At 51.9% G+C, this 22,587-nt stretch overlaps 1 protein-coding gene and 1 long non-coding RNA gene across 3 annotated transcripts; one reads left to right on the top strand and one right to left on the bottom strand.

Moving 5' to 3' along the window:
• Positions 1 to 577: 577 nt before the first annotated feature.
• On the bottom strand, positions 578 to 14,149 carry ZBTB17 (zinc finger and BTB domain containing 17). Its single transcript, XM_066606313.1, has 15 exons — positions 14,062 to 14,149; positions 13,503 to 13,709; positions 11,403 to 11,594; positions 11,206 to 11,319; positions 11,037 to 11,126; positions 9,622 to 10,013; positions 7,077 to 7,219; positions 6,701 to 7,001; positions 6,532 to 6,619; positions 6,320 to 6,436; positions 4,845 to 4,965; positions 4,631 to 4,761; positions 4,324 to 4,551; positions 3,445 to 3,534; positions 578 to 941 (listed from the first exon to the last, which is right to left on the bottom strand). The coding sequence occupies exons 1-15, from the start codon at positions 14,084 to 14,086 to the stop codon at positions 697 to 699; spliced, it is 2,484 nt and encodes an 827-aa protein (XP_066462410.1). The 5' UTR covers positions 14,087 to 14,149; the 3' UTR covers positions 578 to 696.
• Positions 13,896 to 22,135, top strand: LOC136631858 (uncharacterized). Of its 2 annotated transcripts, none has more exons than XR_010793091.1 (3): positions 13,896 to 13,998; positions 16,336 to 16,497; positions 20,932 to 22,135. It is a non-coding gene; the product is annotated as an uncharacterized lncRNA (long non-coding RNA). The 2 variants fall into 2 exon arrangements; XR_010793092.1 differs by lacking the exon at positions 13,896 to 13,998 and adding an exon at positions 14,271 to 14,336.
• Positions 22,136 to 22,587: the final 452 nt, after the last annotated feature.

Consider the following 22,587-nt stretch of genomic DNA (forward strand, 5'->3'; position numbering starts at 1 on the left):
ATGTAGTCCGAGCATATACGATAGCTATTATCCAGATTTGTAGAATTGATGTCCAAGCCTTAGAATAAGCCACAAATATTTCATCCAACTCTTGCCAATTAGCGGTTTGAAGTGGCGCCGGCCGGCACTGTAGCCTCTCTATTCTTTACATTTCCTGTATTGCAACGTCTGTATTCTTTTAGTAGCGCCTGTACCAGGTCTTGCAGCTTCAGCCCATGCAAGTGAAACAAAACTTATGGCAAAGTGTTGTACGGAGAAATGGACACAATGAAGAGGCCGGAGCCACTTCAAACAGCTGTTTTAGGGGGGGGTTAGGGTGCCGAGAGTGGAACCCCCACTGATCTAATACTAATGACCCATTCTAAGGAGTGGATGGCTATTAAAAACACCTGAATCACCTCTTTAATATGTCGTTGTGCATGAGTTTTTAAAAGCCAAGAGCGGGCACAGATGCAAAACGCACGGATGACATGTTCCGTGTGCATGCAGCCACTAGGGGCAGTATAATCATCAGAGATCACCAACAGCACGATGGATCCTCTGTACACACCCAGCCGCTCCTCCTTAGGCAAACACATTAGAAAATAATATTTATTGAACGCATACGACGGGCGCTGGTACAGGCCATAACGTGTCACAAACAGCTTAAACGTCAGAATCCTATGAAATAGAGTGCGAGCAGCTGCAGAGCTGCGGTCAGTCCATGGGCTGCGGCTGCACATCGGTCCCGTCTCGCTGGCGGAAGAGGAGCTCACTGGACTGGACCACCTGCTCCGCATGCCACGTGGTCTGTGCATTGTACTGCTGATAAATGTCAGTGTCCGATTGAAACATCACCAGCGCCTGAGCCGTGTGCATCCGGACGTGCTCTGCCAGGCTGCTGGCGTCGTGGAACTTGTCTCCGCAGGAGTCGCAGGCGTACAGGATCTGCGTGTTCGGGTCTGCGGGAGGGACACAGGGGTTAGGGCACAAAGCATCTCAAAACAGGCAAAAAGCTTTCCTGGGCACACAGGCGGCATCGCTGCCTTCACCGGCATCTTTAACCCCTTAGTACCGAACCTGTTTGTGCCTTAACAGCCAACGGCACTCATCGTGAGCCTAGAGCCAAAACTTTAATTTTCCTGTCAACAGCCGTATGAGGGCTTGTTGTTTGTGGGACATGGTGTATTGTTAATGGCATCATTATGGGAGCACATTATATATAATAGGTGTATAACTCTTATTCATTTTCTTTTAGGGGGAGGGAGAAATTCGGCCCTTTTTTTGGATTTTATTTCTACAGTGTTCGCCAAGCAGAATATACAACAGTATTGTCCGGATCAGCGCGATTCCAGTGACACCAAGTTTGTACAGTTTTTATTTTTGTACACTAAAAACTTTAACCCTGTGCCATCCAATTTTTGATTCAGGGTTTCCTAGGGGGCTCTCTCTTTCTGCCATTATACAATGGCACCATCTGCAGTCTAGAGCAGGTACTGCGGTATGTGACATGCTGGAGAGGCCCGGGACCACAGAACGGCCAGTAATATACAGTAAGAATACCCTGCTGAACATCTTCCGACATCGGAGCTGTACAGCCTTCAATCAGAATGTCTTTAGATGTCAGACAGTGGATTGGAAAGGGTTAATAAGAAAAAAAAAAAGATTGGCTTTTGCGTCGCCGCATTCGGAGAGCCAGAACATTCTTCTTCCATGGACGGAGATCTGTAAGGCTCGCATGGGATGAGCTCTACTCTCCATTGATCCTACTGTTGCAAATATATCACTTTTTGATCACTTTTTATTCCATTTTTTTTCTAGAGGCAAGAGTAACAAAATCTGCAATTCTCGCTTCTTTTTTCCTTCAGCAGCATTCACCGTGTGGTCTAAAGAATACGTTTAATTGATTTTGCGGGTCGGTCCGATTACGCCAATACCAAATTTATGTATGCTGCTTTTTTTTTTTTTATTCTGCAACTTTTTCACACTTGTTTTAAAATAGAGATGTATTTTTTCTTTTGCCACATTCAAAGACCCCCGAACATTTTTTTTTCTGTCAACAGCGCTGTGTGTTTTTTTTTTTTTTAATTTTCGGGATGTACTTTTTAAATGCAACCATTTCGTGAGCCGTGACTTTTTGATCGTTTTCTATTTTGAGAGGCGAGATATGCAAAACTAGCTATTTTCACCATGTTTCTTTAATCGCACTTCTTTTCATTGTGTGGAACGTGCAGGTTAAAAAGAAATGTTCTAACTTTTTAAAATCAGGGTCATTATAAGTTTGGCGATACCAAATTTGTGATTTTTTTAAAGAAGGGGTTTTGACTTACTTTTTATTTATTTTTTCTTTTGCACTTTCTTCCCCCACTCAGGGGACTTGAATGTCACCAGCTACCCACTGGTACTCCAAGATCATATTGTAGGAGGGTCCAATGAGTAACAGAGAGAGCCCCTCTTTCTGTCAGCCTTTTACATGCCACCTGGCAAAGCTGGTGCCCGGCTGTCATTATACAGCCAAGCCCCTGCTTTTCTGGCATAGGAGAACCGTGCCAGGCTTCAGATGCAGTAAGAAGGCATATGCATCAGTATAACGCCCCTAACAACCACCATAAAAATGCATATGGGCGTCGATTAAAGGAGATGTCCCGCGCCGAAACGGGTTTTTTTTTTTTTAAACCCCCCCCCCGTTCGGCGCGAGACAACCCCGATGCAGGGGTTAAAAAAACCACCCGCACAGCGCTTACCTGAATCCCGGCGCTCCGGTGACTTCTCTACTCACCGCTGAAGATGGCCTCTTCCTCCGTGGACCGCAGCTCTTCTGTGCGGTCCACTGCCGATTCCAGCCTCCTGATTGGCTGGAATCGGCACGTGACGGGGCGGAGCTACACGGAGCTACACGGAGCCCCATAGAGAACAGCAGAAGACCCGGACTGCGCAAGCGCGGCTAATTTGGCCATCGGAGGCCAAAAATTAGTCGGCACCATGGAGACCAGGACGCTAGCAACGGAGCAGGTAAGTAAAAAACTTTTTATAACTTCTGTATGGCTCATAATTAATGCACAATGTATATTACAAAGTGCATTATTATGGCCATACAGAAGTGTATAACCCCACTTGCTGCCTCGGGACATCTCCTTTAAGGGGTTAATTGAGCAGGTTATAAAACACAGATTACATTTAGAATTTGACGCGTGGTAATTTTATATATGAACTGCATTTCCCAAACCGCTCTACAGAAAGCAACCGATCTGATCGCAGGTAGCGGACACTCATAAGAAAACTGGCACACATCCGATATGATGACCGAAGAAATGGGGCCGAACATCTGATGGCCGTGATCAGCACTGCGAGGACGCTGGAAGGGGTGCGCTGCAGTTCACCAACGTCCTGATTTGTGGGCGTTTTCCCCAGAACTCATTGCTGCCCCCCATAAATAGGGACAAGTGCGCTGCCGGCGGTCATTACCTGCTTCCTGCACTTGTTTCACTGCCTTGGTGATCTCCGCTTTTAACGCTTCTGTCTCATCAGCTGTGACCGACGTAGAGATGGGAACCACTGCAAGAAAAGGAGCGCAGCTCAGAGGCAAATCACCCGCTTAATCCTCCGGTTCAGGGAGAGGTCTGGCCTCATAACACAATATACTGTTACAAGTGCGACGTCACAAGGAATCCAGCGACTCCTCTATCTTTTTCCAGTCTGGCTCCCATCTGCAGTTGCAACCCCAGAAGTTCCTCACATGCTGATTAGCGGTGGACCGTCTGGTGGTCCTGATGGGTGGTCCACCTCCGCCAGCGGTCCGGGGTCTCTCCCTGCTTACTGTACTTAAAAAACGCGGTACCCACTGCAGACATCATGCTTTCCCCCTTATATACGCTGCACCTCACCGAGGGATCGGGCGCCTGCACTGCGACTCCTCTGAGGGCCGGACTGACATCACGTTCATGCGCCATATTCGAAATGGATAAAGGTACCGCTTATGATGTGGCGCATGTAAAAGTATAGTGTGTTACTAGGCCAAAAAATGGTGACGGACTTCCTTTAACCCCAAAGCTCTCAAGGGTGCTCTGGTGACGGTATAACTGAGAATGTGGGGAGCAGTCTAAAGAACAGAGGGGTCTGCCGGCAGCTTGTCTGCCCAATCCCAAACTGGAGGGGGTTCGCGGAGCTGGTGGCAGTAACCGGTCTTACCTGTATTGCTAATAGCCAAAGCCGGGATCTGATCCCATCGTGTGAGATCAGGAAATCCCTTCCCATAATTCATCGGGGGATGTTTCCCACCCTAGGACCACCAGGCACAGAACAAGCTTCAACAGCTAACAAGGGAAGTTCTGGCAAACCACTGACCGGTGAGCTCCGTGACGCCCGTACTGGCAATGTCCTCTGCAGCCAGCGTCACCATCTCTTCTGGCGCTACGGTCACAATGTTAACCTCCTCGTCATCCAGTTCCCCTTCTTCTCTGTCCACTATTTTCATTCCCGCTCGGCCCTTGTGAACAGTTTTCACATGAGATCGCAAGTTGTCGACGCGGTTGAAGCCACGGCCGCACTTATCACACAGATATGGCTTCTCCCCTGTACAAACAGACACGACAAAATGTTATCACCCGCGGAGACAAGCGGTCAGCTGACCGGCGGGCAGACCTGCACTCACCCGTGTGAATGATGACGTGTTTCGTCAGGTCTCCCACGTTGACAAAAGCCTTATTGCAGACTTTACACTTGTGCGGCCGGATGTTATCGTGGTGACGGATGTGATTGGCCAGCTGACTGGACTGAACAAACCTGACAGATGGAAAACGAGACAAGTCGGATTAGGTGGTCATGTAGGCTGGGACCGCCGCGCCACAGTCCCCCCAGAAACTCACCGCTTTCCACAGCGCTCACATACATATGGCTTCTCCCCCGTGTGCTGGCGGACATGTGCGATCAGGGAGCTGGCCTGTGTGAATGCCTTCCCGCAGATCATACACAGACACGGCTTCTCTCCTGCAAGAGACCATCATCGTAAGAGAGCGACAGGACTGGCACACAGTACTACCGGGCACATCTGGCAGCAGGGGCATCTACAGGAGTATGGAGGACATAGACCACAGCACTTTAGAGCCCCCAATCAGACCTCTAAGATAACAAGCCAGGAGTAAGAACAAATCTGTGAGAGCCGAGGAACCCTCTCTTGGGTGCAGTATACAGTATACACCAATATACCAATAGTCCTGGGACAACAGTATGTAAACTGAAGCAGTGGAGTTACCTCAAGCGACATCTTGGGGTTGCCCACACCTGTATAAGTTATCATCTTGTCAACCAGTGAGGTTGAACCTCGGCCAGCGTGCTCATGTCAAGGCGACGTGACTATCGGAGTTGGAACAAGGCGTGACAGCGTCTACCAGACGGATGGGTCCTTCGATTTCCAAAGTTGTGCGGCATATAACCTTCCTCGATCCACAGTGTCATGTATGTAATGGGAATACGTCATAGACGGCGTCACCACCCACCGGGGACAGTGCAGTGGCCGACAACGGGTGCTTAATGATCACGACCGGCGGAGTCTGGTTAGAATTGTCCATGTGAATACACAAGCATCTCCATCAGAAATCACATCCAGTGCAGGAGACCCCCCACACGCATCGTGTAGGTCAGAGCAGCGCTCTTCAGCTTCCATGGTATAAGGGAGTAGAAGACCCTTAAGACCCTTGGGCTGATGGTAGGGTTTGTGTGTGGAGCAGACCCCATAGAATCATGGACCCCAGTTGTCAACAAGGCACTGTGCAGGCTGGTGGTGGCTCTATACTGGTGTGGGGTTTGTTCTCATGACATGGGTTGGATCCACTGGTCCTCCTAAACACACCGTGGGCCAGTGCCCGCTACGTCATGGACAATTTGCAGCCCTTCATGGACTTCACGTCCCCCCACAATGGTTGGCTATACTAGCAGGATAATACACTGTGCCATTAGGCCCAAGTTGTACAGAATTGGTTGGAGGGGCAGTCTGGAGAGTGCCTATGACCGTCTCGGCCGGCAGCTTTACCCAACATGAGCCCATTCGAGTGTTTATAGGATTTGGTGGAGAGGTCCATTCACACCCGGGATCCCGCACCTACAGATACCCCAGAGCTGTGGGGGGCGCTCCTGACATCTTCCATCTACTTGTGGAATTTATGCCACGTCAAGTTGCTGCACTTCACCATGCTAGAGGGGTCCTACATGATTATTTCCTGTCCCGTGAGTTTTGGCATGTCAGTGTATAATGTACTAACAGCTGCCATCAATACAGGAGACCCCAGTACACTCATCCCGACCATCGAGGTGTGCAGTATAATGTGTTGTGGCGCAGTGTTACCCGTGTGGGTCCGGACATGTCGCTGCAATGCCCCCGGGTCAGCAAATTTCCGCTTGCAGTGGACGCAGACGTAGGGCTTCTCCCCACTGTGGATGCGCAAGTGTCTTTTCAGGTTTCCTGCAGGAGAGAAGCACAATATGGGGGGGGATCACGTTGCCCCGTTGTGGGTGGCGAGATGCCAGTAACATGCCCCTCCCTCCTCGCCTCCTCACCTGAGGTAGTAAACTGCTTCCCGCACTCTCTGCATTTCAGGGGTCCGTCGGCGATGTGGATCTTCAAGTGAGCTTTCAGATTCCCCAACTGTAGAGAAAGCCAAAGAGTCACACGAAGTAGTAACCCCACATATTCGGATCGTTCCCTCCACCACACCGCGGCCCCCACCTGATTGAATTTCTTGTCGCAGTGAGGACACTTGTGCTCCTTGTTGGTGTCGTGGGTCTCCAGATGCCGCATCTTGGAGGTGGGGTCGGAGAACGGCCGGTTGCAGTACTCGCACTGGTAGGGCTTCTCTCCGCTGTGGACTAGTTGGTGCCTCTTGAGATTGCCGGATGTGGTGAAGAGTTTGCCGCACACCTTGCAGAAGTAGTTGGGCTCCCCGGTGTGACGCTTCTTGTGCAGGTTGAGCAGACTCACCAGGCGGTAACTCTTCCCACAGTCGTCACAGCCGTGAGGCTTCAACGGACTGAAGAGAGGAGAGAAGGGGTTACCACCAGCCGTACCATCCTCCACCAGCAACGGGCGTCCAGCGCCCCCTCACCTATGAGTCTTCTCATGCGCTTTACAGGCAGCGGGGTCCGAGAACGCTTTGTCGCACTCGTGGCAGCGGTACGGTTTCTCGCCAGTGTGGATTCGGATGTGTCGCGTGTAGTTCCCCGTGTGGGTGAATTCCTTGCTGCAGTACTGGAATAGGAGAAGTGTCCATGAGTGACAGATAATATAGTCAGCAACTTATGTCACAGTACGCTCGTTATACACATCCTGGCTGCTGCAGAACCTCTCAAGTGGAAGGAGGAGCGTCACATCAGACACTGCAGCATGTAATGCTATTCCCTGACATGAAGCTCCTATGGGTGCGCACGGACCATTGCAGACAACGGGGGCACACAGACATGCAATATGTCCCATTCTCAGACAATCGTCTCGCATTCAGGTCATTGGGTGCAAAAAAAAAATACGCACACAGATGGCGTTTTTTTCACGAATCATTGCTAAGCAGCGCCATTAAAAAATAAAAAACGCACACGAACGACACCCGGACGTACAGCGGTTACAATCAGTCTGTTTCTCTGTGGACTGAAATCAGACACACTTATCTGAATAATGCCTTAAAAAGAGGTTCTGCAGCAGCTTAAATGTATATTAAAAGTAAAAATGTCCCCCTATTGTAAATTATAAGCAGACTTAAAGGCACTCGGCCACGCGGGGGGGGGGGGGGGGGGGGGGAGACTCGATCCAGTTATATATTCAGAGAGGTCTGCATCCTTCACCAGCATCAGCGTAACACACATGTAGCAGAGCTGGATTTGTCATATAACAGCCGTTCTCACATTGAGAAGGGTTGACTTCGAATATAGAAGTGGTTGCCCAGGTGCAGATGATTTTTCAAAAACGGCTACAAATGCATTAAAACAAAGCAGCTGTACTCGCCTGTCTTCTCCTCTGGCGATCCAGCAGTCCTATTAGTGTATTTGCAGTAGTAGTAACGGGCCATTCTCTTGGCGTTAGAGCTGGGAGCCATGATGCCGGGAGAAAGACACGCGACAGCTGCGGCCTCCAATTGGCTGCAGCGGTCAGGTGACAGCTGTTCATAAATGAAGAGCAGCAAGACTGCGGGAGCTGCAGCGCGAGATCACCGAAGAAGAGGATGGAAGGACGGACAGGTACGGCTGCTTTGGTTTAATGTATTTGTAGCAATAAACACCCGGACGAGCCCTCTAATCGGTGTCCAGTCAGTCCTAACACCACCACAAGAACGGGGGTAGTTTTACCCCATCTACTGGCAAGACAGATAAAGCATTAATAAATTAATGATTATATTAGTGCACACCCGTACGATATAAACTATCGCAAGCCGCACCCAGACGGAAAGAAGGCTGGAAGCTCAGGCTGCTGTTACAACTGGAGGAAAAGAGATTAACATTAGAACTCAACGCTTCCCTTACGTCCGAAGCAGCAGCACAATGATGGGGATCTAGCAAGAAGTAATGATATCAGGAGGTCCTCTTGTAAAACGCAATTCGGAACAGACCGGGCAAAAGTGGAACTCTACTAAATCCTTGACTTCATCCTACAATGGTTGATCAGAGTAAAGTGTGAGCGCCAACAGGCTGCACTACAGATGTCTTATAATGGGATCAGGCTTCCTTCTGCCCATGAAGTGGGAACCGCAGAAGTAGAAGGAGAATTAAACACCAGAGGATCCAAAATGGGACGAAAAGGATAAACTAATGGCCTCCTGAACCCACCGGAGTCAAAAGAGTCTCCACCTTTCTGACCTCAGGAAACCTGTCCAAGTAGACGTATAACCATCCGAAGAGGTTGGAGTAAAGTTTACGCTCCTCCTCCAAGAAAGGATTTGGGCAGAATACAAGATGGGAGAAGAACTTGTTGATGTTTTGAATGTAGAACTTTTGGGGGTGAAAGTAGGGAAAAACCTCAACAAAATCCTATCAGACAGAAAAGCGATATGAAGATTAGTAGTCGGAGCCTGAAGTTCCACCACCGATGTTATGGCCAGAGGTCTGGAAGGTGGAAAGCATTCAAGGCCACAGTCAAACCCCACCGCACAACGGGCTTGAGGAGAGTTGGTCCGGTGGAGTCCTTCCGGATCCTGGGAGACGGTCCCGCAGATATAAAAGTTCACATCAGGCGCATCTTGGTGTTCCACAAGCCAAAAAAGGGAGCATGGGCGGGCAGCTGTGCCACACATCATGAAGAATACGTGCACACGGCAGAATCCAATGTGGATTTTTCCACATGATTTCCACCTTTAAAAGCCACGGCAAATATCCACGGTGTGACCACGGCTCCCAAGCTAAGGCCACAACACAGCAAGGTAAGCTGCTCCAGCGGCTGCCAACAGGATAAAAGTGCAGGGCTCACCACCATCAGTCCTAAAACACACCGTATATAGTATAGGAGGTGCACCAATTTAATCAGCCCCCTCTGTCCTTATGGCGTACAGCGGCAGAAATACGCGCATTATTGTGCTGCTGGTTAGGACGTAAGGGAACTCCCGATTCACCTGCTGTGATTAAGCAGCTCTGCTACATCTGTACTTGGACCCTGCAGTGGTCACTCACCTCGCAGACATGAGTTGTTGAGCTGTACGGTCGCGACTCTGTGCGATCGGCGTAATTTGTGGTTCCTGAGCGCAGCTGTCTCTGGGGCCCAGTGCCATCTTGTATAGGTTTCTCTGTACTCTCATCGGTGTCGTCGCCGTTTACCTCTTTGCCGCTATCCCCAGTCTCGGGCCCCTGGATTGGGGAACACAGCCTCTTGCTGACTTCTGCTGGGAGCAGAGTAGCTGCATGTTCCTGTGGAGCATCACTATCTGTGGCCTGGTCTCCAGGCAGCTCTTCATCTGTGGCCTGAGACTCCTCCACCAAGACGTCTTCAGTCTTCTCCTGAGCAGTCGGGGACCAGGCAGCCGAAGACAACAAGTCCCCCAACTTTGCCGCTTTGTTGGCAGCATCTGTGGCAGGAGGGGAAGGATATTTTAGCTGTAGAGAGTGTCACCCAGATCTGCTATTGGGGTATATGGCGATACCAAGATCAACCATAGTGGACTCCCAGATCTGCAATGGGGGGACATGGCGGCACCAAGATCTACCATAGGGGGCACCCAGATCTGCTATGGGGGGACATGGCGGCAACAAGATCTACCATAGGGGCACCCAGATCTGCTATGGGAGGGGGGGGGGGGGGGATATGGCGACACCAAGATCTACCATAGGGGCACATGGCGGCACCAAGATCTACCATAGGGGGCACCCAGATCTGCTATGTGGGAAGGAGGATACGGCGACACCAAGATCTACCATAAGGGGCACCCAGATCTGCTATGTGGGAAGGAAGATACGGCGACACCAAGATCTACCATAAGGGGCACCTAAATCTGCTATGGGTGGATATGGTGACACCAAGATCTACCATAGAGGGCACCCAGATCTGCTATGGGGGGTGGTGAGGGGATAGGGTGACACCAAGATCTACCAAATGGGGCACTCAGATCTGCTATCGGGGGACATGGCGGCACCAAGATCTGCCATAGGGGGCACACAGATCTGCTATGGGGGACATGGCGGCACCAAGATCTGCCATAGGGGGCACCCAGATCTGCTATGGGGGTATTTGGCGACACCAAGATCTACCATAGGGGGTACCCAGATCTGCTATGGGGGTATTTGGCAACACCAAGATCTACCATAGGGGGACACTCAGATCTGCTATGGGGGTATTTGGCGGCACCAGGTTTTACCATAGGGGGCACCCAGAAATGCTATGGGGGGGGGGGGGGGGGAATATGGTGACACCAAGATCTACCGCGGAATGGAAAGTTAAACTGTTGGATGAATGTGCTAAGCAGCCCCCATATCTCAGCTTTTTCTGGGATCCTATAGCATGAGGGGAGGGGGAATATTGGGATTATAGGGAGGAAGGGGGGGGGGGGGTATTGTATAATCTACCCCAGAGCCTATACATGTTGAGGTCTCACCTCCCTCTGAGCTTATCAGCACCGGCTCCGCTTCAGGCTGTGGTTCTGCTCCACTTTCTTCTTGTAGCCTCAATCTGCTAACGTCGCCACCTGCAGGAAGAAACGGACATGAAAAATCTGCAGCTGTGCAACAAGGGGGTCCACAAATCTGAGCTTTGCTTCTGCTCACCATCTCGACACGTTCTGTCTGCGGCTTCATCCAGCGGGTAGACGGCTGTCGCGGTGTCCGTTGTCTCCAGCTCGCTCTCCCCAGCTACAGCCGGAGGGGAGTAACCAGCGAGATCTGCAGGGGAGAAGGACAAGATGGATGACTACACACAGGGTATAGCCGCAGAGCGGCCAGAGGCAGCCCACACGCTCCACTACCTTGTCCAGATGTGAGGGCCCCCAGGCTGTGTGGCCCTTGTGCCGAGGATATACTGAGCGACTTGAGGGCGGTGCAGGCATTCACGATCTCCTGCATCTGCAGAAATCCCGCCACGGCCAAGACGTCCTCCACGTTCTCCCGGGTGAGGTTCAGCCGCGCCGTATACATGAACTCCAGCACCTGACCCAGACCTGATAGGAGACGGGGAAAGCTGAAACGGGGCGGACGGGCGGCTGACCCTACATCCTGTCCACAGCACAAGGCGGAAAGCGCAAGAAGATTCACCGGCCTAATAGTCATTTCTTCACTGACAGCAAGCAGAGATCTGGTGAACACTGAATCGAAACACAATTCACCTACAAACACCTCATCCTTCTCACAGCGTAGGGTTTGTTACAATGCATCAGCGCTGACAATTCTCAACAAGCAGCACAACTAATCTCTCTCCTGTCCTGAACACTTTTACCTTCCTTGTACATTGTAACAAACCCTCAGCTGTGAATATCAGGATTTTTTTCTGCACCAGCCATACTGACAGCAAGCAGAGATCTTAAAAATGGTGAGAAACCAATTACGATATGGTGGCGATGATGAGCGCTGATCAACAAGATTGACGCTTATCTACTTGGCCATTACAGAGGTTGATTAAGAATCTACGGGGGTTGTTCATACGGTCACCATCCGCCATGCAGTCTCGCTGGTTTGTAGACGACTCACCCCCCCCCCCCCCCTTTACAGGACGCCGCGCCGCGGACGATGAGTGTTGGTGCCACACGACAGAGGCGACGACCCGGTGAACGAGCGCTTGTTCTCCATCGGGTGATCGGCGGCACAAACGTCCCCAGCGACATTCTTGTCTGATCACCGGGCCGCGTAAAAGGCTCTTAAAGGGGTTGTCCATTCCCTAACTATTGATGAGCCGTCCCCAGTATAGGTCATCACTAGTAATTGCTGGGGGTCTGGCGCTTGAGACCCCCAACGATCAGCTGTTCGACATGTGCTGAACCAGTGTGTACCGAGGAGGAAGCAAATACCAGCGTACACATCTGCTTCCTGCTCTGTACAAGCGCAGGGAGGAGAGCTGATCACTCAGGGTCAGCTGACCCCACCGATCAGCAGAATTGGGGTCTCCGGTCCCCTGAAAGAGACTAACAAATGAAGAGAGGGGCAACAGTGGCAACGCTGCCAGGACACCTCCGCACATGCCACCTGTCCCTCTACCAGGACACCTCCGCACCCGCTGCCTGTCACCCTACCAGGACACCTCCGCGCCCGCTGCCTGTCACCCTACCAGGACACCTCCGCGCCCGCTGCCTGTCACCCTACCAGGACACCACCACACCTGCCAGGACTCCTCTGTGACTGTCACCTGTCGTTCTACCGGCACGCCTCTGCGCCCGCGACCTGTCATCCTACTGGGACACCACTGTGCCCGCCACCTGCCAGGACCCATCTGTGACCACCACCTGTCGCTCTACCGGGTCGCTTCTGTGCCCGCCACCTGCCGGGACGCCTCCGCGCCCGCCACCTGCCGCCCTCCGCGCCCGCCACCTGCCGCCCTCCAGGGACCCCTCCGCGCCCACCACCTGCCGCCCTCCAGGGACCCCTCCGCGCCCACCACCTGCCGCCCTCCAGGGACACCTCAGCGCCCACCACCTGCCGCCCTCCAGGGACCCCTCCGCGCCCACCACCTGCCGCCCTCCAGGGACCCCTCCGCGCCCACCACCTGCCGCCCTCCAGGGACACCTCAGCGCCCACCACCTGCCGCCCTCCAGGGACACCTCAGCGCCCACCACCTGCCGCCCTCCAGGGACCCCTCCGCGCCCACCACCTGCCGCCCTCCAGGGACCCCTCCGCGCCCACCACCTGCCGCCCTCCAGGGACACCTCAGCGCCCACCACCTGCCGCCCTCCAGGGACCCCTCCGCGCCCACCACCTGCCGCCCTCCAGGGACCCCTCTGCGCCCACCACCTGTTGCACTACCGGGACGCCTCTGCCCTCCATTTGCCTTCCTGCCTCAACACCTCCGGGTCCACGGCCTGTTACCCTGCTGGGACGGCTCCTCGCTCCGTACCTGCCATGATGGCTCCGCCCCTTACCTGCCGCGTTGCTGATGTCCAGGTGGACGACGTCTTTCTGCTCCACGAACAGCATCCTGAAGTACTGACTGCACGCCGCCAGGACTGCCTTGTGCGCCTTGAAGTCGATCCCATCCACCACGAAGGTGCAGTCGCAGAGGAGGCCGAGCTGCCGCTGCTGGTTGAGCTGCTCCAGGACCAGCTGACTGTGCTGCGGGAAATCCATGGCTGCGGGCGAGAAACACACCGTGAGGGGGAGGGGCACAGAGCGCAAGCTCAGCGGTACAGGGCCAGCGACAGTCATGTGACAGGGGGACATCATAGCTACCTGAAGTCACATGACATGGGGAGCATATACACCTGAAGTCACATGACATGGGGGAGGGGATATCAGACACCTGACGTCACGTGACACCTGTGGAGGGGACCTTACACACACCTGGTGTGACATGACAGAGAGGGGGCGTACTACACATCCAGCTGACGTCACATCACACAGACTGACAATGCAGATGAGGTACGATGACGTCAGAGCTCCCTCCGGTACACCCCGCCCCCCGACATGTCCGTCCCCCGGTACCTGCCATCCCGGACCGCGGGGACATCACATCCTAGAGCGTAGACTACCGCCGGACAAAGGGCGCCGCCATCTTGGAGAAGGTCGGAAGTCAGAGGCAAAAGTGCGGCGCACTTCCGTGTACGTCATCGCTCGGCGTCCCTGTGACGCTATACAAGCCGCCGCCATGTTTGTTCTTGGTAACTGCCCCTCATCACCCTGTAAACAGAGAACTAAACCCCAGATCATGTCAGCCAGCTGCGCTACACTGTAGGAGAGAGTGTGATACAGTCTGCTAGGTGGTGTATCTAATCCCATCATGTGTGATACTGTCTGCTAGGTGCTGTATCTAATCCCATCATGTGTGATACTGTCTGCTGACCTGCGTATCTAATCCCATCATGTGTGATACTGTCTGCTGACCTGTGTATCTAATCCTATCGTGTGATACTGTCTGCTGACCTGTGTATCTAATCTTACGTGTGACCTGCGTATCTAATCCCATCATGTGTGATACTGTCTGCTGACCTGCGTATCTAATCCCATCATGTGTGATACTGTCTGCTGACCTGCGTATCTAATCCCATCATGTGTGATACTGTCTGCTGACCTGCGTATCTAATCCCATCATGTGTGATACTGTCTGCTGACCTGCGTATCTAATCCCATCATGTGTGATACTGTCTGCTGAGCTGTGTATCTAATCCCATCATGTGTGATACTGTCTGCTGAGCTGTGTATCTAATCCCATCATGTGTGATACTGCTGCTGACCTCTGTATCTAATCCCATCATGTGTGATACTGCTGCTGACCTGCGTATCTAATCCCATCATGTGTGATACTGTCTGCTGAGCTGTGTATCTAATCCCATCATGTGTGATACTGTCTGCTGAGCTGTGTATCTAATCCCATCATGTGTGATACTGCTGCTGACCTGCGTATCTAATCCCATCATGTGTGATACTGCTGCTGACCTGCGTATCTAATCCCATCATGTGTGATACTGCTGCTGACCTCTGTATCTAATCCCAGCATGTGTGATACTGTCTGCTGAGCTGCTGTATCTAATCCTATCATGTGTGATACTGTCTGCTGGGCGGTGTATCTAAGGTTCTCCAGTGTGATACATGCTTTGCACTTTGGACTGTGTTTTGGGGTGACCTCTGAGCCGCCCTCCGGGGTGAGAATGTCGCCGCTGCTTCTGTTTATGATACAAATAGATCCGCGGAGACGTTTTCCTGGGAGATCACCTGCGCAGGTGAAGGACGTTAACCCTTCTGGCTCCTGAGCCGAGCGTCTGTGAGAAGTCTTGTTTGGAGGGTACATTTAGGTACATTTCACCCATATATACGGGCACAGTGATGTCGCGGATGACCTCGGGGGTCTGCGGTGATGTCGCGGATGACCTCGGGGGTCTGCGGTGATGTCGCGGATGACATCAGGGGGTCTGCGGTGATGTCGCGGATGACCTCGGGGGTCTGCGGTGATGTCGCTGATGACCTCGGGGGTCTGCGGTGATGTCGCTGATGACCTCGGGGGTCTGCGGTGATGCCGCGGATGACCTCGGGGGTCTGCGGTGATGCCGCGGATGACCTCGGGGGTCTGCGGTGATGCCGCGGATGACCTCGGTGGGCTGCGGTGATGCCGCGGATGACCTCGGTGGGCTGCGGTGATGCCGCGGATGACCTCGGGGGTCTGCGGTGATGCCGCGGATGACCTCGGGGGTCTGCGGTGATGCCGCGGATGACCTCGGGGGTCTGCGGTGATGTCGCGGATGACCTCGGGGGGCTGCGGTAATGCCGCGGATGACCTCGGGGGTCTGCGGTGATGCCGCGGATGACCTCGGGGGTCCGCGGTGATGCCGCGGATGACCTCGGGGGTCTGCGGTGATGCCGCGGATGACCTCGGGGGTCCGCGGTGATGCCGCGGATGACCTCGGGGGTCTGCGGTGATGCCGCGGATGACCTCGGGGGTCCGCGGTGATGCCGCGGATGACCTCGGGGGTCTGCGGTGATGCCGCGGATGACCTCGGGGTCCTTTATATCTGGGTCACCTGATCGCTGTCTGTGAGGATCCACAACTGCAGAGTGTAATGACATGGCGAGGAGTCGCAGGGGGCGCTTTGCCGTCTCCCCCGTTGTATATACACAGTCACACACAGCAGATTTGTTGTAGAAACGGCCCTGCTCACGGGGAGGGGCCGCTGGTCTCAGGAGCTTGCACTCTAGAGGTTGGGAGCTCTGTTGTCACATTCTACGGCTCTTGTTGTCACTGCAAACACAATGTTACATTTCTAGGCAGAGAGAAGAGCCGTCCGCCTGCGACCGGCCCGTTCCATCCGGTGAGCCCGCACCCCTCCTGCTGATTGGAGCAATCCCTGCCAGCTGGCGGATAAAAGTCGCGATCACGCCGGACGACACGGACGATGTGCCTGAAATACATCCTGCAGGAGACGGCAGGTATGAGGGGTGATGTACTGCCCTGTGGGGGAGGGGTGTATGATAGACCCTTCACACGGGCTGGAATTAGGACGCACCCAAATCCGCGACAAAATCTGCAGGTCTGACTGCGGATTTTATGCAGAATTGCAGGCAGGTTTTAAAGCCATTTTCAATTCCGCATTAAAATCTGCAGGCAGCCTCGCGGATTCTGGGGCGCAATTTACCGCGGCCTCCGGAGCGTCCGGCATCCTAATCCCGTCTCGTGTGGGTGCTTTCCCATGTAACAAAAAATGTTGCTGGCTGTGACTCCGCCCTGCGGCAGCAGCCAATGGAGGCATGATCTTGCCGATAAGGTTGGAAGACCGCGCAGCCGCGGCGGGGTGGAGTCTCAGCGACGAGCGGTTTTTGTTATGTTGGGAGCGCCCCTTGAGGCTGAACGCGATATGGGTTCAAGAAACTCCGGCCGACATCACGCCTGTAAAATGACCATTCTCTGTGTGATATGATTTGCGAGAAAATTGCGTAGCGCTGCTAAACATGCAAATTTTTTAATTTATTTATTTATTTTCGTGTGCGTTTTTCACAAACCTAAAATCGTATGTTTTCTCAATAGGAAAATGCTAAAAATCGCATCGCACCTGCATGAGATCCGCGGGTCCATGTGAGTGCGAGGCAATTTTTAAAAATTCGCCAAAGGGCAAGTTTTTTTCCAAATTGCAGGTAAATAGAAGATGCTGCGATTTTTGTATCATGCAGTATCGCTACGACAGAAAAATCGCAGCATGTAAATAAACGCATTGTAAACAATAGGGTGTATTTTCGTGCGTTTTTTGCGTTCGCACCCGTGTAAATACAGCCTGAGGCGACTATTGCATGAGCGCTAGCGTTCTCCTGAAGTCGCTGGACTTGCCCTGCAGGTGTAACCTGGCAATTGGCGCTATTACTGCCCGCCGAGCCGTGTATCTCATCCTATTATTACACAACTGAGGCCATCTGCACGGAATCCACATTAAAACGGAGCATCCTGCGATTTTTTTTTTTTTTTCTGCTCGTGGAATCAATTGGCGTAACTGCGGATCTGGATACAGAATTGGCCGGCCGGCCATTTCCAATTCCACATCAAAATCCGTAGGTCGCCTGCAAATTTTGGTGCAGAATTCACCGCGGCTTGCGGTGCGTCCAGTTCCATCCCTTTCACACAGAACGGAATATTCCAGAATGGCGCTGCGGCATACGCTCTCCTGCGGAATATTCAGCCCCCAAATCTGCCCTGCTAACATAGGATTTTGGTGCGGAAGGGAAAGGGGTAGAACCCTCCGTCAATTTTGTATCAAAACCCGCAGTTAGTGGTGCAGATTTGGGTGCGCAATTCCGGGACGGCACATTCCTTCCGGTGTGAAATGTCCCTCCGCCGGGTCAAAGCGTGAATGCGAACAATAGTCGTTCCTTGGAAACACGACACCCGACGGCGTGATGAGCGATAACTCCGCCCACTAGTCGTCTAGTTTCAGGTGACCTACCAAAATTTGTCGCTGGTTGATCAAAGTCATGTAAAGTCACGAGAGTTTGTATCTGCGCGCCCTCCGTGAACGACCTCTCAGCAAACAGCGAATGATCAGTCGTCGCTCCGTGTAACTGGCGTCGGCGCGGTTCAGTGGCTTCTCTGAGCGACTGTGTGAGTGAGGTTAGCCTTGGGGCCTTATTACACGGATCGACCTGTTTGGCAACGGATACTGACAGTCATCCTAGCCAATCGTTCCGACCCGCCTCCGTCCGCAGTAAACAGGCAGGCGTTCATGGATGATGCTGCCTGTTCACATGGCCGATCGAAACTGAATGACGGACGAGAAGCTAAATGAGTTCTTAGTTGGTCGTTCAGTCGCAACATTAAGGCCTCGCGGATTCTAAAGGTCCTTTTAGACGCAGCGATCATCGCTCAAAATTCATTTAAACGATCAAAATTGCGCAATGGTTTTGCTTCTAAAGACGACCGTTTAAACGGAATGATTATCGCTAGAAAATGGCCGCGGCGGCCGGGAATTTCAGTCGTTCTTTTATTGTTATGTACGTTTACATTTAGTTTGTATGAATGGCGCGTGCATCAGTGAAAGTAAACAAATTAGGTAAGAAAAAAAACGCTAAACGAATTTCATTTAAACCAAACGAAAAGCGAACTACCAAACAATAGATTTTAAGCGGGCTGAAAGACAATGATGAATGAATTACTAACAAAGTGCACGATGGGCGCGTTTACACGTATTGATTTTCACTCACTTTCGACACTTTTAACAAATTTTGAGCGATAATCCTTGCACCTAAATGGGCCTTAAAGGTCTCCTGAGCGGCCGGCTGTACAGAGCAGGAGGGGGACGATGTATCACTGTGTGTACGTGAACCACCTGGGTAATGAGGCTCCTGTACAAGTTGTATGAGGGCGGGGGCCAATCTGAAAATGTAGATGAGACTCCAGGGAGGGACGAGCTATAGGCTATGGCCACTGAGGTATAAAAGAGGCGGTCCGGCCCCGACGGACACTTGGAGGAAGACAGCCTTGGTGACAGCAGCATCAGAGAACTGACCGTAAGTGTAAGGACTGGTTACATTGTAACATTCTATAGTGACATTGTAGCTCTCTATATATGAGAGACCTCGTAACAGTCTATCGTTATATATGAGACATTAAGAAAGCGGTCGGGGCGCACATAAAAAAAACTTACATTTTATTAAATAGAATTCTATTAAAATATCCCATTACAGACGAGTTCCCAAACAAAAAGACCTAATCAAAAAAGGAAGGCGTCTTGCATGTTGTGTGAATAGAGAGCTGTGTGCAAGGGTATCCGACGCTGTCACATGTTTACAGCGATGCCTATAATACAACCAGCATATTAAATACGGCATATTCACCAGTGCGGGACAATAATAGGAACATAACAATAGTGCCAACCTTATAAGCTGCGCCCCGACGCGTGTTTCGCTGCAGCTTCCTCAGGCGTTCCCGAGCGCGGGTAAGTGTGAGGACTGATCACATTATATAGTTCTGCTCACGCATTTCGTCTGTAACTTTTGTTGTGGCAATTGTCACCGTCCGCACATCACACCATGGCAAAGCTGCATGAGGTTTTAATGCCATTTTTACCGCGCCCCAACTGCTCCGTACAAGTACAGCCTGCACACGGGCAAAAATCCCGCAGCGGGATTTCCGCCGCTCAAAGCCTGCATAGGAGTGCATTACAATACGCACTCCTATGCAGACGGCCGCGGTTTGGCCGTGCGAAATCTCACGCGGCAAACAAACCGCAGCATGTCCTATTTTTGTGCGGGGCTCGCAGAGCCTCGCACAGAAACGTCACTCACCCGGCCGCCGGCTCCGGTCTGCGCATGCGCCGGCTGCCCGGCAGCCGGCACATAAAAGAGCCGGGGCCGCCAGGCGCGGGTGAGTACGCGCTCGTCTCTGCAGGCGCTGGGGTCGGGTCTTGCGGCGAATTCTCGCCGCCGGATCCGACCCGCTCGTCTGCAGGCGGCCATAGGCTTCATTCACACAGCTGTGAAACTCAGTCTGATATCACGCTCCCCAATGAGCGATGTCCCCACAGATGGAAGCCATTTTTGTGTTAAAGACGCATTGCGTCACTTCAGGGAAGTAGTGATCCGGCGCCGCAGCAGACCATCGCAAAGTGTTTTCAATGGGAAACATCCCACCCGAGTGCGCCTCACACGCTGCGCGATGCTTTGCCACCCCATTGAATCCAGTGGGTGATGTGTTCCGAGGGAACGCCCAGAGATGGGGCATGCTGTGGATTCCCCCCCACTCGTGTGTATGTTTTTCTGTCGTTATTCAGTCCATAGTTTTTACGGACCAGCGAACACGTTTGTCGTAGTCACATGGGCATCTTGTATGCGTGTCGAAAACAATTGCAGCGTGCCCTATTTGGTCCATATTTACGGATCCCAAGTCTCTGGGCGCGCGGGGCAGATGCAGTGAATACGGATGTTACATGTATATTCACTGCAAGGAAATGGTGAAAAAAAAAAGTGGCATCAATGGGGCCGTCTTGGTGCAATAGGAATGTTCAAAAACACGCATACGCAGCAAAAACGTACATACATGCAGTGACAATTGCATTTTTCTCGGACCACAATTGCATATGTGAATGAGGCCTTGTAGCCCTCTATATGGTGCGTCTGTCGGAGGAGGGGCAGTTTGTACATTGAGCTGCGTACGGTTTCCTGGTGCAGTTTTGACACCTCAGCTCCATACACCCCATATCTGAGACTAATAGATGGTGATCACAAAGGGGGGGCCCAAGAACATCTGCAGCAGCCCCTCCGCACCACGGGCCATCTATTATATTACATAGCAGTGAGGCTTTTGGCCCCTTGGTCTCCATTACCTGGGGGTCTCCCCTGTTTGCTGCACTTCTATATTCTCCTCATTGTTGTGTCTTGCAGATTGTGTCACCAGACAGCGTGAAGCGGCCATGACTCCCAACCACCACGTCTTTCTCGTAGACTTTGATTCGAGGGTGTGCATCTGTCTCACTGGAGACCCCCGACTTCTCAGGAAGGACACATCAGCCTCCCTCTCCTCTCAGACCCCCATGGTTCCCCCCAGCAGACCCTCCCTTAGGACCCGCCTCACCAGCTGTATGAAGGAGCCTCTGGGTGGTGATCGCTGCCAGGACGCCGGTGCCAGACTTATGACGGACAAGTTGTGTGTAAAGCAGAAAACATCGATGGAACCCCAGCCCAAAACTGCCCGCTCAAGGGGCCCGACCCTGCAGAAGGTGGAGAACAGATCTCTTCAGCACTCACTGACACGATGGATACGGAAACTTGTGTCGTGTGTTCTCGGAAAGTGATTGCTGGGGTGGGGATCATCCAACATAAAGCGTTGGTACGACAGGATGGCAGCGGGGTTAGAATTCAGGTTTGTAGGAAATGCAACGTAGTTTTCAGGTCATTTTTGTTATTTGGGACAGCAGGCAGGGGACAGCGGGCATGAACCCCCAACCGCTCATGTTCAATAACTGGGTACATTCTCGGCTTTACAGAGGCTGAGTTAGTAGCTGCTCACACTAAGAGTTAAACATCCATAAATGCATATACGTTTTTTTGTTTTTTTTTGTGCATTCTGGAAAATTTGCCCCCTTTCCGTGCCAAAAACTGTATCAAAATCCGTAGCATTTCTTGGACTTTATACAGATATCGGCGCGGATCCGCAGCAAAGGTGCAGTTTTTGATACAGAAATGGTGCAGATTTTCCACTGTAGAAAACCTGTCCCATTTCCGTTAAAACCGTATCTCTTCACGTACCAATAGGCTAAAATGGGTTAAATGTAGTTAAAAAATGCATACTTTTGACTATTTTGGACCTCCCATATGTTTGTCAATTTTTTTTTTGTGGGCGGGAAAAGTGTTGCCTTCTACACTTCAGTTCCTCAAAAAACCGTATGGCAATGTGTACAATCAGGCGCCGCGCGGTTTCATATATTTAACATGTACTCTTTTGCTACCAAATGCCTTTAAGGTAAAAAGTGTTCAACTACAAACCTTTGTTAACCCTGCGAAGCTGCACAGACCGCCATTAGTACGATATCGGGGGGAACTTTCACCACTTTTTTTTTTAACATAAAAGCATTAAAAAATATTTGGAGATGATAATTTTATTTTTCTGCGGTAGTTGTTCGCCATCACCGCGAGCCGCATCGTACAAGGTCATATTCCAGACTTAGAGGGGGTGTCCAGTTGTAAACTATTGTTGACCTATTCTCAGGACGGATTGTCTCGGATTAACTAATCCATGCGCACTCGCCGCTACCAACTTGTCACGGCAGAGCCTCGATCGATCACTTTAGTAAAATTGTAAGCGCAGAGTCTTTCGAATACTGACTGATTTGTATCAAGCTTTCCTGGGCTTCTGCACGTATGTGAAGCAAAATCTCAAATCACCACCTGATTCAGTCTAACGGCTCCAGCACTCTACAATACCCACACGCACCCGCTGCCACCACCAGCTTGTATATCACCGGTAAACTGGAACCCAGACTATGAGTTATGAACACAATCTTCTGAGTTTATGGTCTGTTTTAAAATGGACAAGGCTTG

The sequence above is a fragment of the Eleutherodactylus coqui genome, chromosome 6 (genome assembly GCF_035609145.1).
Source record: "Eleutherodactylus coqui strain aEleCoq1 chromosome 6, aEleCoq1.hap1, whole genome shotgun sequence".
NCBI classification, from domain to species: domain Eukaryota; kingdom Metazoa; phylum Chordata; class Amphibia; order Anura; family Eleutherodactylidae; genus Eleutherodactylus; species Eleutherodactylus coqui.

Coding starts and splice junctions, on each gene's coding strand:
- ZBTB17 (XM_066606313.1), bottom strand. CDS start 14,086: ATGTCCCCGCGGTCCGGGATGGCAG. Junction 11,595..13,502: donor GGACATCAGCAACGCGGCAG/GTAAGGGGCGGA, acceptor GTCTCCTATCAG/GTCTGGGTCAGGTGCTGGAG. Junction 11,320..11,402: donor GGCCCTCACATCTGGACAAG/GTAGTGGAGCGT, acceptor TCTCCCCTGCAG/ATCTCGCTGGTTACTCCCCT.